The 12,451-nt window shown below is 37.5% G+C and overlaps 2 protein-coding genes across 7 annotated transcripts; one reads left to right on the top strand and one right to left on the bottom strand.

Annotated features, from left to right (window-relative positions):
- Positions 1–321: 321 nt before the first annotated feature.
- nsmce4a (NSE4 homolog A, SMC5-SMC6 complex component) lies at positions 322–7,853 on the bottom strand. Of its 6 annotated transcripts, XM_048205119.1 has the most exons (12): positions 5,417–5,507; positions 5,278–5,325; positions 4,642–4,881; positions 4,455–4,535; positions 3,826–3,956; positions 3,579–3,721; positions 2,663–2,762; positions 2,485–2,575; positions 2,310–2,419; positions 2,177–2,225; positions 2,007–2,092; positions 322–556 (listed from the first exon to the last, which is right to left on the bottom strand). In XM_048205119.1, exons 3-12 carry the CDS (start codon positions 4,856–4,858, stop codon positions 485–487), a joined length of 1,080 nt encoding a protein of 359 aa, XP_048061076.1. In that variant the 5' UTR covers positions 4,859–4,881; positions 5,278–5,325; positions 5,417–5,507; the 3' UTR covers positions 322–484. The 6 variants fall into 6 exon arrangements, with proteins under 6 accessions (XP_048061076.1, XP_048061077.1, XP_048061078.1 ...); XM_048205120.1 differs by lacking the exons at positions 5,278–5,325; positions 5,417–5,507 and adding an exon at positions 7,713–7,853; XM_048205121.1 differs by lacking the exons at positions 5,278–5,325; positions 5,417–5,507 and adding an exon at positions 5,806–5,957.
- Positions 7,854–8,060: 207 nt separating this feature from the next.
- LOC125276977 (Hermansky-Pudlak syndrome 6 protein) lies at positions 8,061–11,382 on the top strand. Its single transcript, XM_048205099.1, has one exon. It carries the CDS (start codon positions 8,061–8,063, stop codon positions 10,524–10,526), a length of 2,466 nt encoding a protein of 821 aa, XP_048061056.1. The 3' UTR covers positions 10,527–11,382.
- Positions 11,383–12,451: the final 1,069 nt, after the last annotated feature.

Here is a 12,451-nt window from a genome sequence, read left to right as displayed (position 1 = left end):
TTAACTGCCCAAACAAACTCTAATATTAATAAGGCAAGGGTCAAGAGCCCAACTAAAGCAAACACTCATCTCCACAATGGTGGCTTAAAAATTGTGATTTTTCTCCTTTGGTGATTCTGTGTGTTCGTCTATATCGGATGTCCAGAAGACGTCAAAAAAAGACGTCATAAAAACTTTCATTCTGGCCCCTCAGTGGACGTCTTTTCAACCTGAGACAAGACCTCAAAAAGACGTTTTCTGGACGTAATTTGCTCAGTGGGTTGTATGTTTCCATCAAATGAAAATATTTCTTTGCTTTTACTTGGAATCCAACACCTAATATAAGTTCACTTTACATTTATTGTATTAGTCAAAATTATTGCACTTTATACAAAATCCAAAAGTCATGACTCTTAAAATTGAGATTCCAAACATTAAAAATATAAAAATGTAGTTGTATTTATTTTACAAATGTTTCAGTAGCTGTTGTTAGCTATCCTCCAACTTAGCTTTCTTGAGACAAAACTTCAGGAGCTGGAATCAGAGCGTCCTTAATATCAAAGGCATCAATGATTTCCTGTAAGACAGAGATGTAAATTATTTAACATAAAAAAAATAAAAAAAACTATGCTAAATAAATATCTGCTTGAATTTAGTGATGCACCAACATTTCGGCAACTGAAAATATTCAGCCGAAAGTTTTGGAGGGCTGAATTTAGATTTCTCGATTCTAAATCAAACTTCATTTTAATGAACCAAGATCTATTACGTGGTTTTCAGTTTGCCTATGCCATCCAATAATTGCAATAAGCTTTGTGACTATTGATAGAAACCAAGTTTGAGCTTTCAAATTCTTTCAATTTTAGAACAAAACTCAAGCAATAATTATCGTTTGATGCTCTTAAAAGATCGCTGTAGCTTATTAGCACGGAGCGGAGCAGAGCAGCGCAGAGCGCACGTGAACCAATCATCTCTTCCTGTTTACTACTAGTTATAGCACAAAATAAACATGAATGAACATCAGAAGGTATGCTGAAAGAAGCAGTACAACTTACTGAAATGTATCATAGCTCATGTAATCACTCAGTGTTTTAACTGCAGTAAGATGTCAATAAAACAGTGTGTGAACAAATCAAGTTATGTTGGGAAACTAATGCTGGGTACACACCACAAGATAATCGGGCTGATTTTGGGCCTATTTCTCACCTTCCGACAATCCTAGGTAATGTCCCGATTATCTTAATGGGTCTACAGATTATGTTATCAGATTTTCCTGTGGTGTGAGGTGTGTTAAGAGTGACTGAATCTGCTCGGAAGGACATCGGAGGCCCCCCGATCGCGAATCGTAAATATTCAACATCAGAAATCCTGATGTGTGGGGGGAACCCCGAGGACAAACGCGTGCACGCTCTAGAGATTATCACGTGGAACGAAATGATATCCAATCAGAAAGCGAGCTGACAGAAGACAGAAGCATAAACACAGTTATGGCGTAGCACAAAGTTAAATGGATTTGGACAGCAGAGATGGAGGATCAGCTTGTCGATTTGTGGCAACAGCAAGAGTGTTTATACAACGTGTCCAGTAAAACATACCAAAATCATTCCAAACACTATCAACGCAATTTCTTCCTGCCTATCGTCAGTCATGTTTACTCTGAAGTCTCAAGAGATTTTGTGAGATTTCCCTTGTTCACAGTCGGGACTCTGGTTGAAAATCTGTTCGTGTGTGGTGTGCTGTCTTTGTCACATCACGGCACACCACACACTGTAGGAGCAAAACAGTTAAATCTAGGAATCTAAAAAATCAAGTACCACCCTACATTTTTTCTTGTTTGAGAAGAAGTTTCATTATGATATAATGTACATTACAATAGGGAACATTACAATATTAAATAAACTTTATTTTCGGTTTCTGCTTGTGGCTAAATGAAAACTTTAATTCCCGGATTGGTACAAAAACAAACAAAAAAAAACTGGTGCATCACTGTTGCAAATATGCACCAAGCGCAGTAATAATGTGCTCACCCTCCAGGATTCATGGTTGATAGAAATGACACACTGATGTCGGATGGAAGCACCACCAGGCTCTACCTCACCTTCCTCTACTGGAGCTACAACACACACATAATATCATCTGTGAGCACATGCAACCAAACACAACCACAACAATGACTTATGGATCTTATGGACCTTACCAATACAAGGAAGGTTATCATTATCCAAGTACATCCTCGCCAGACCATCCTGAGAGTAATAAAAAATGGATTTAATTTTTTTATTGTGGGACCTATGTCGAATTTCCACAGCTATTGTAACATCTCGACTTACCCTTATGAGAAAAGATGTGTGGAAGATGTTCTCCACAGTCCGGGAGAAGGAGTTGGGGTCAATGACGAACTCATAGTATGAAATGGGTTCGTCAGCTGTTCCGAAAAAGACTATTTTTTTATTTTGAAATAGTCTGTAGCTAAGTTCTGACAGAAAGTTATTTTATTATGCTTACAATCATCAGCAAAGTAACGTTGGAGACATCCAAGAATCCTTTCAACCTCTTTCTCTGTTGCTTCCTGGTGTGATTCTTCCATTTTTTTCAGCTGTGACAACAAGATATTTCTTAAAATCAGACAGATTCTGAAGGATATTTGAAAAGACACTCAGCGTTTGCATTATAATAAGCACACCTGGGTGGGCATAATTCGCTTCGCCTCTTTGCCTGGTACTTTCCTTTGCCTTTCAACTCTCTGCCGTGGTGGAGGAGGCTCTGCCAAAAATGAGCCCAACCTTGAATTGAATAGAATAATTAAATAAAGGTTAGTGCACACTGTATTTATAAACTCTACCGTGTCAACAGAGGTTTTGTTTTTGTAAAACTGTATGGCCATTGTAATCAAAAAGAATCCAATATGTAATAAAAAGTTTATACACTAAATATCATGGAAAAATATTTCATAATTTTATTTATTTGCACAAATATGACAATACTTAGTGTTTGAGAATTTTTCTGTGTAAACCGTAATACATTTTTTCAAGATTTCTTGATGAATATAAAGTTCAATTGAACAATTGAGCATTTATTTGAAATAGAAATCTTTTGCATTCAGGAATTTTAAATATCTTCACTGTCACTGCTGACAAATTAATGTATCCTTTCCTAATAAAACTAAAGTATTAATTACATAAAAATTAGTAATTTACTAACCACAAACATTTGAATAGTAGTGTATGCTTGTTTACTAAACCTTTTTAATATACGAAATACCACATGGGGACATCAGTGAACATTTGTAAGGGATGATGCAAACAAATTTAGATGTAAGTGAACTGGTTTACTTACACTGACAGTTTGAACTGCTTCACAGAATTTGAACTTACCAATTATAACACCATTTTTGCTGGGGCAAAATGGGAATCGGAAAACTTAATAGCAAAAATAATAGCAAAAAACTCATGAAAACCATTGAAAAAAAAAAGCAATTACCCACAAAATAATATAAAATTAAATGTAAATTTAATATATCCCCTAGTCTTACATACTTCGATACAATTACCTGATCGCCGTCGATGTCATTTAACTTCCCTTACTACAGGTATACTTACATGTAGTGGAATGAAGGGGCTGTTTTGAAGCAGTGCTCAGATCTATTTGCAAGCTTCTGCCAGGCTCCTTGTGGTAAATATCCCTCCAAGTTTCCATCTTGACCACTTTCATCCTCCAAACGATTCAGACCCATGTATGACAACTAGAATGATCAATATGAAAAATCAACCAAGGAGAAAAATCCTTTCAGAGTGAATTTGCACATGGCAAAATGTAAGATCTGGCTTTCCCCTCACAGTTACTTACCAAATGTTCTGCAAATGCAGACGGGTCAAACGCAGAGCCTTCAGCATGTAGCTGGCTGGCCTTCTCCTTCCCTAGATCAGTGGCTAGTACCAGGAGTTGAGCATCCAGCGCTGCTTCACGAGCCTGTCTCACTGAAAACAGACACAGAACATAACAAACCAGCAGGAGAAACATTGTGAAGACATAATGCAAAGAAACTGGAAGATGTGTATGCAGAGCTCTGCTAAACCATATATCTAACTACAGCACTTAATTGCATTAGTAGGTATCAGGATATGAAGTGAATAGAAACAGGGCTATTATAGATAGTTAACTAAAACTAGAACTAAAACCATCACAATTTTTTTTTTAATTAATATAAACATTTACTCAAATTTAATAAAAATAAAGTTGTTTATTTATTAATCTTTATTTCAGCTACTGCTAAGGCAAAATTTTTCCATTTTCTTTTAGTTTACCTTGATGCACTAAAATAACTAAAACTGAAATAAAAGTTTATAAAAATTATACAGACTTTTTAATTACTAATAAGAATTACTCAAACTTTGTTAACAAATTAAACAAATTAATATTGAAAATACAAAATATAAATATATAATCATAAACATTAGAGTGTATAGAAATAATACCATTGGCAAAAAGTTTGTTGGCCTCTTCTAAAACATCAGTGAGTTTATTGTTAGCCGGGTTCAACATGTCCTCACGGTTTTCTGTGAACAACAAAAAATGCATGTCACATGTTCTCAATGGATACACTTCATAAAATAAACATTAAACTGTATCGTTGAAACAAATTTTAACAGTAATAATACTCACGCTGGACTTGATTGATCAGATCCCTGTACTTGCTCCTGATCTCTCTCCTGCGTGTTGGATCATCCTCTTCCTCACTAATACCTGATGGTCCACCAACAATATCATCTTCTTCGCCCATTTCAGCAGCTCTCTCTGACCTGTTTCGCCCACCTACTCCATTGGACGGTCCTGCTGGCTCCTCTTGACTCCCTCTAGACCTTCTTCTCGAGTCAGACATCTTAAGTGTTTCTGCTTGATTTTCTGGTCAGAGAGACACATATGTCAGACTACTTATAAAACAGAAACTTAAAATTCCTAAAGTTTATAAAAGATTATATTACAATAAAAATAAAATAGACAGATTTGAACATCCAAAATGACAGTTGTACATTGACATGTTTTACAAAATTAAGTAGGTTTCACTCAAGTGTGCAAGCATAACATATATGATATAATATAACAAATGAATAGTATGCAGCATAATTTAGTAAAGCATAGCATACTACAGTGTACTAATATAATATGCAGCTAATCACATGGTGAGTAAAGACAGTGTTTTACTGATACACAGATTTTAGTGAGTCTTTTAAAAAGTTTGTTTACAAAATAATTAGAGCATGTGTGCGTGCAATCCATGAAAATATAGACATTATTTACATAAATATTTCCTGACAGTGATCGTATTTGCGATTCTTTGCAGTTGACCTAAGAATGCGACCAGACATCGGAAAATAAAGCCAGAGAAGAAACAATAAACACTGATGTACACAAATTAGCATATATTTTGAGAACGTACAAACTTTAAAAACTGCAGGATTCATGTCCGTCATTTACATCTACGATGAAAACTTCGCGCGAGTAGAAGGAAGTGTGTTTACCGCCCCTCGCGTCATTTCCGACACTTGTGACCGGGAAATAAATAGTGGCTGTTTCTATGGACCGTCCGCCATATTGGAACAGTCAAAACACCGGTCCGTGAACACTAGAGAGCAAGTTGACTTGTGCGTCTGTAACCGTATTTAGACGCATATATGATCATCTATATCTGCAATAGACTTTAGCAGATGATTTTGCTAAACTAACACATTACAACAAGACGAAGGTATCAGCTAACGTGACATTAGAAAGTTACCATAGTAAACCTGAAATATTGAGTTAATACAACACAAACAAGCACATTCTCACCTCTGAAAAGTTATCCCATTTCTTCGGGAATTTAAATCTCGGTGTTTCACAATCAGAAGCTCCGCAATGTTGTGCCATCATTGATTCATACTGTGAGTGACGACACGCTGTCGCTGACCGTTCCAAGATGGCGGGCGCGCCGAAGCGTCTGGAGCGGTCGAATGTGTAATCTAGGTATACCTATCTATGGGCCAATGGCTCTGCTTGTGACCATCGTATTCTAATTTTATTTTATAATTTTATTTATTAGGTCTTACTTTGGCTTTCTATACTATGTGTAAAATATTGTTTAAGCATTAACAATTTGATATTTACGAGCGGCAATTTTTTTCCGATTTAGCTCTCACCCTTGGCCTTGTGGTAGTTGTAGTATTTATTAAGCAACTTGTCAGCAACTTTCCTTAAAAAACACAGAGTATGTAATCTATGTTGTTGAACAAAACCTAAAAATCGATTCGATAATTGTTATCTAAAGACATTAATTTACATCGAAAACTAATCTAAAACCCAGATTAGCCTCTCTTATTAGCCTACAAATTTACGTCATGATTTTTTTTTTTTTTTTTTTGGGAAACATTTTTATTATTAAGGTGCGTTCACGCGGCCTTGTAATTCCTGTAGTTACGAGATTCTAGCTTGTAAAAAGCATTCACGTCCTCGTTAGAGATCGTAGTTACAGCTTGTAAGCTGGGAGTTTTCTGAAAGCTCCCAGATGTACCACGTGGGCGCTTGTACCACCTGACCACTGTAGATTCATTTAGGCGTTGATAGTGGTGCCATGGAAACGCATAATTCCCAGTCCAAGGACCAAAAGGACGTGAACAGCAACGAATATAACGTCACGTGTTGTCATTTCAAGATTCCGGTAAATACGAGGTGACGTGAACGCAGCATTATTACTAAACAACATACAGGGGATACATGAAATAGATTTTGAAACAAAATACAAAAAAGGATGTATAAACAAGCAAGAAAAAATATATATAACAAATGTCTAAGACAAAAAAAATTATATATAATAATAATAATAATAATAATAAAAAACTTTAATTTTCAGGAAATACACAGGAGGTATTATAATGAAAACATAATTTTTTTAGCAGTTGTGCAGTTTTTGCAGCTTTCTTGTTGAGCAATGAACAAAGAGAGTCATAAAATAGTTTTAAATCAATACAAAAAAGTGTAATGTTGGGCTTACAGTCAGTAACTTTACATTTATGCAGATGAAATAGGCCACATATAGTTAGCAATTTTAACACATTGTCCATCTCCTTTTTCCCACATCAAAAACAGAACATTAATTATTTCCAAAATAAAAAGTTTGCTATAAGCAGAGAAAACAAGCCAGGCTACTTCTTTCCAAAAAGCATTTACGTAATCACATTCAGAAAATAAATGTGGTATTGTTTCAAGATTAGAATTACAGAATGTGCACTGTGAAGAAATGTCCAACTTAAATTTAGAAAGAAAAGAGTTACATGGATAGTAATTATGAAGAATTTTATAGTAAAAATTCTTTCATCTTGTTAGGTAACAAAAATGTATTAAATGACTAGATTTTTAGGACACACACACACACACACACACACACACAAAGACTTTTAGGATACACATTTTTACAGAATGAAAATGTAATTAACACTAAGTTGCGAGTTTTTAAGCCAACTGAATATTATAAAACGATTCAAATACTATGCTTAAATATAAAATTGTGATTAACTGAGATTATGATTTAACACACACAATAGACACAGTAGGTAGATAAACTATAAATATAATAGGCCTAGTACATTTTCCAAACGTTATATATGAGCAGGGAGATGAATGAAACTCCTCCCTTCAACAGAGCAAAAAAAAAAATAAAAACAACGCATAGGGCGTGTTTAAAAACGTAGTAAGCTGCCTACCTTGACAGGATTTCTGGCTGTGCTAGTCGCGACCGTTGTTGCTCAATAATGCTGTCTGGATCCGGGGCTCACTATGTTTTGAAACGCAGCCGTTAGATTCCGGAAATTAACAAACTCGTGATGTCAGGAGGAGTGGGACAGAAGCAGACAGCACAAGAGAAATCTAAGTGTATTTCGCTGGATTTATGGACTGTATAAATATGACATCGTCATATGATGGAGTTAACGCGTGAACGAAGCACTGGACATGTTTCAGGGAGACTGTGGATGATCGCCGGTCCAAACTGAAAGTGTTTTCTTTTCACGCGCATCGTTTGCTTCCTATTCCAGATCGACGCTTCAGCAAACATGACGCGACTCGCATTGGAACAAGTGACTGATTTCGGCGATTTCACGAAAGGAAAGGATCTAAAGGAGTTTTTTAAACGAGCATACTCCAACATTTCTTCTCAAAACTGCCTGTCCGATGTGCGTCTGAGTCCAGATGGACGTCACATTCATGTCATTGTGCGTCAGCCCAAGAGTGGTCTTATGACATATGACAAATATCAGCGAGCCCATCCAATGCAAAGCCAGAAGCACATTGATTTAGTGCTAACTCGAAATGTGCCTATAGTAGATGTCATTTATATCCCTCAAAGCAAACCAGATGATGAAGCCTCTGTGCTAGGAGTGATTTTTGAGAATGGAAAAGCAGAATTCTGGAAATTCCTGGAGTGCGGATCAGGCTGGCATCTACTCCAGACTGTGGATCTGTGTAACAGCCCTCGTGCAAAAGTAGTTTCTGTGTCTGTGTGTCAGAATTTCATCATATGGTGTGAGGAGCGACCACCATCTGAGAACTCCAATAGTGTGTGTAGCAACTTCAGGTTCTGTATCTGCAAAAAGACTGTAGAAGTTAATGAGGGGGGTGTCAGTTTGGGAAATGTGAAAATTGCATTGCATAATAATCCTCGATATACGACCATCAGTTCTGGGGATTTGGTCTATCTGCTTCCAGACGTGCGGGAAAACTCTTCACTAGGTTTTTCTAAAGTGTTTATTGTATGGTCACCTGAACGTGATGCCTTTAAAGTGCATAGTGCCTGTAGTTGCACGCTTATGAAAAGCTCAAGCAAAGAATCAGACTTCAAGAGGCTTGTTACAGACTTGATTGGCCTTCTATCCACACTAAATCCTCCTGATATCTGTGGATTCTCTCCCACTGGATGTGGAGACCTCCTTCTTCTCCTTAGCACTGGTTGGGTATGCATCATGAAGAGAGATGGCTGTCTCCGCAACATTTACAAACTTCCTGATAACTGCCTAAGTGCTAGTGGGACCCAAAGTAGCCTGAATATATATAATGAAATCCTGGCACTAACAATAGGCAGGACCCTCTTCTTAATTGACACCAAATGTGGCCTGGAATTAGAGCGAATAAGTCTGAAAACGGAAGGTCTTCTCTTTGTAAACTCTTTGGACAGTCACTCTCCGCAAATGCTGTTAGAAACCGGGATGTTTGTGGTCACGCAAAGACAGAAGCCTTCTCCGACACATTCAGAAGACTCGAGTGCACTCTTGGTTGAGGCTGTTTTCGAGGAAGCGTGCAAATACTATCAGCAAAGAAGTCTAAGTAGCACACAGCTCACGGTGGAGAAGCTCAAAAAAGGTGGGATGTTTCAAGCTCCCATATCGCTGGCTGCCATCCTAAAGGATTATCTCAGCAACCAGAAGACCAAAACTGGTGAGAAACATTCCTCAGGTCAAGAAAGGCTCATGAGCTCACTCGAATCAGAACTTAGGAGTCTCGTTTTGCTGGAGGACATCAAAACATCAATGGTGAAGGCTTCTGAGAAAGATCTAGAGAACTATTGTGAAACGTTGGTGCAGCAGGAGATCTGCCGGCTGCTTGGCGGTGAGCTAGAGAGGGAGAATCTTCAATACCTGAATAGCATCTTCCAACTCTTTCCCACTTATTCCTGGCGCGCCATGCAAGCGGTTCTCCATCTGAAGTGTAACGGTGAGGGATCATTGTCGACCAAAGCTCCTGCTGAGTTGTGGAAGATCATCCTCAGCCCCGTGCAACCCACAGCGAACTTTGCTCACTGCAACGGTCAGCAGAAACACACTACGGTGAACCTGCCTGTTTTTGAGCTGTTGTGCCATTCCATCTTCAAATTCCAGCCTAGCTGGCTCCCCAGGTTTCTCGAATTGGCACAACAGCAGATGGGCACGACCAGGAGTTATGGTGTGAAGGAGAGCTCTGAGAGCTTGCCGCTCTATAAACGGGCCTTGACTGTGCTCCCTTGCAAAGAAACCTACCAACACCTGGAAGTAGAGCTGCTTTTGTGCAGCGAGAGGCCTAAAGCGATAATGCAAGCGTTGCGGATTCTCATCGAGCAAAGCCAGTGGGAACGGGTGACACAAGTAGCTGAGAGGTTTTGCCGGAAGAGCCTTATTCTGAACAAAGAGATTTTCGATGCTCTGCTGTGCGAAGTGTCCCAGCATCGAGACCTGGACCCTTATTTGGACCTGCTGTGGACTCTTTGTCCAGAGGACATGACTGTGACGAGCATACTTAATATTGTACTGAAAAACCTGCCGGATTCGACGCAGAACTCGGGACCGTTTGAAGCTCATGGCAGCCAGGTCACCATTGGGCTTTTGAAACCGCTCCTCAGAAAAGTTCTCCAAAGGGAGACCAAACCCAGCCACAGGTACGCAGATATTCTTCAGTCACCCACAATTCCTCCGCTCACGCCTCCACGCCAGCCAAAGGGACTGTTCAGAGATGCTGAGCACCAGGAAACCAAGCCGAGGACTTCCTCTTGATCTAAAGTAACATCTAGAGCCAGCCTGGTCTGACTTTCCCACTCACAAATCATATCTAAAACCTTTCAGTAGACTTTTATTAAAGGAGTCTCAAAGGTATAGTTCACCCAAAATGTCATCATTCACTCACCCTCATGTTGTTTCTAAATATGTATGACTTTCTTTCTTCTGTATATTACAAAAGAATATATTTTGAAGAACTTTTTGTCCATACAATTGGACCCTATTCACTTTCAATGTATTGGCAAAAAATATCTTCTATTGTATTTTACAGAAGACAGAAAGTAAAACGGGTCATGAGGGTGAGTAAATGATGACAAAATTATATATGAGTGAACTGTACCTTTTAAGAAGTATTATGTTCCTTGCATGGTCTGAATAGAATTACGGAGCTCCTTCGGATCAGATAATATTTCATTAAATATTAAAATTGTATAGTAATTACTGCAATTCACAAATGTTTAACTACTGCTTGAATTATTCCTGATGTAGAATGTAATATATGTTGTTTTTATGTTCATTTGGTTTGCTGCATTTCATCTTACATATCTGCTATGTTTTAAACAGTATTTTTTTTTTTCTCCTAACCTTCAGATGTCTTTTTTACGAGTCATCGTATGAAGCAATGCTGTCACCCTGATCTTTTTGGAAGGTCAGAGATGACTAAGCATTATTCACATTTCATGCTTCAGATCATTTATTTGAACCCTTAGCATAACAATATCTTCTTTTTTTTATTGACACTACAGTTGGTCATCATATGCTGGTGTAATTATTATTTTAAGAAAATCACATGTATATGACGTAAGCTAAGAATTGTTGTAGTCATTAATAAAAAATGTACAGTAATATAAAATATAATGTGCATGCTGATGCATCTATTACTTAGATTTGGAAATTTCGTGATAAATGCCATCCCAGGTGAAAAAAAGTACATTTCAATAATGTACTTAAAGTGCTCTATTTTCATGCACTAATTTTGTACTATTGTACTATCTCTGTATTTAAAAAAATATATTTAGTTACCACTTGTAGTACACTATGGGTTCAAATGTACTATAAGTGGTAACTAAATAATTTTTTTAAATACAGAGATAGTATATTAAAAGCACATTTTAGTTCATATTTCATGGTGTCTCAAAATAGCACAGTTGAGTACACTTAGATGTTCTTAAGATTATCTTAAGAAGTACTAAAAAAGAATTTTTAGAATATTAAGTACAAAATTAGTGCGTGAAAACAGCACTTTAAGTACATTATTGAAATGTACTTTTTTTCACCTGGGATACATGTTTTCAGGATTGCTCTTGTATTTAGTGCTACCACAGGGATTTTATCATTGTAGAAAGCAATTAAATATGACTCTCATGTATTGCTACCACTCAGGTCTCTTTCTGAGTTAAAGTGTCACAGACTTCTGCTGCCCATAGTGATTTATAGTTGTGCGGTCAGAGAGGGGAATTCTGATGTGTTTCCAATGCAAAGCTTTATAAACTCACTAGTTCTGTACAGCCCCACCCTCTCTGCATTCCTTCTGTGCTCAGCAGCAGCATTCACAGCACTGCTTTAAATTCAATTGAACTAAATTCTATTATACAGTGACCAGCTTCAAACTCAGTCACATTGGACAGGCTTGTGCTGCCCTGAACTGACGCAGCATAGCTAATTGTATTTGGAGAGCTGAAACACTTCTATTTTTCTCTTTTGTTTACTAAATATTAGTTTTCTGAGCCATAGTTCAAAGGCCATTGTCCAAAGAAAATTCTGTTCTGTAACCTTTAACATGTCTCAAGAATCACTGTAATCATCTAATGGCCTTGTGTTATGTTTAATCATTTTTCTCATGCTCTATATACACAGCATGAGAGTGCATGTGGATTAGATTTAAAATATTTCCAGACCAGTTTCATGGCCTCTGGTAGTGC

The sequence above is a fragment of the Megalobrama amblycephala genome, linkage group LG10 (genome assembly GCF_018812025.1).
Source record: "Megalobrama amblycephala isolate DHTTF-2021 linkage group LG10, ASM1881202v1, whole genome shotgun sequence".
NCBI lineage: Eukaryota > Metazoa > Chordata > Actinopteri > Cypriniformes > Xenocyprididae > Megalobrama > Megalobrama amblycephala.
The sequence above is the reverse complement of the archived record's forward strand: the minus strand, read 5'-3'. Positions and strand labels throughout refer to the sequence as shown.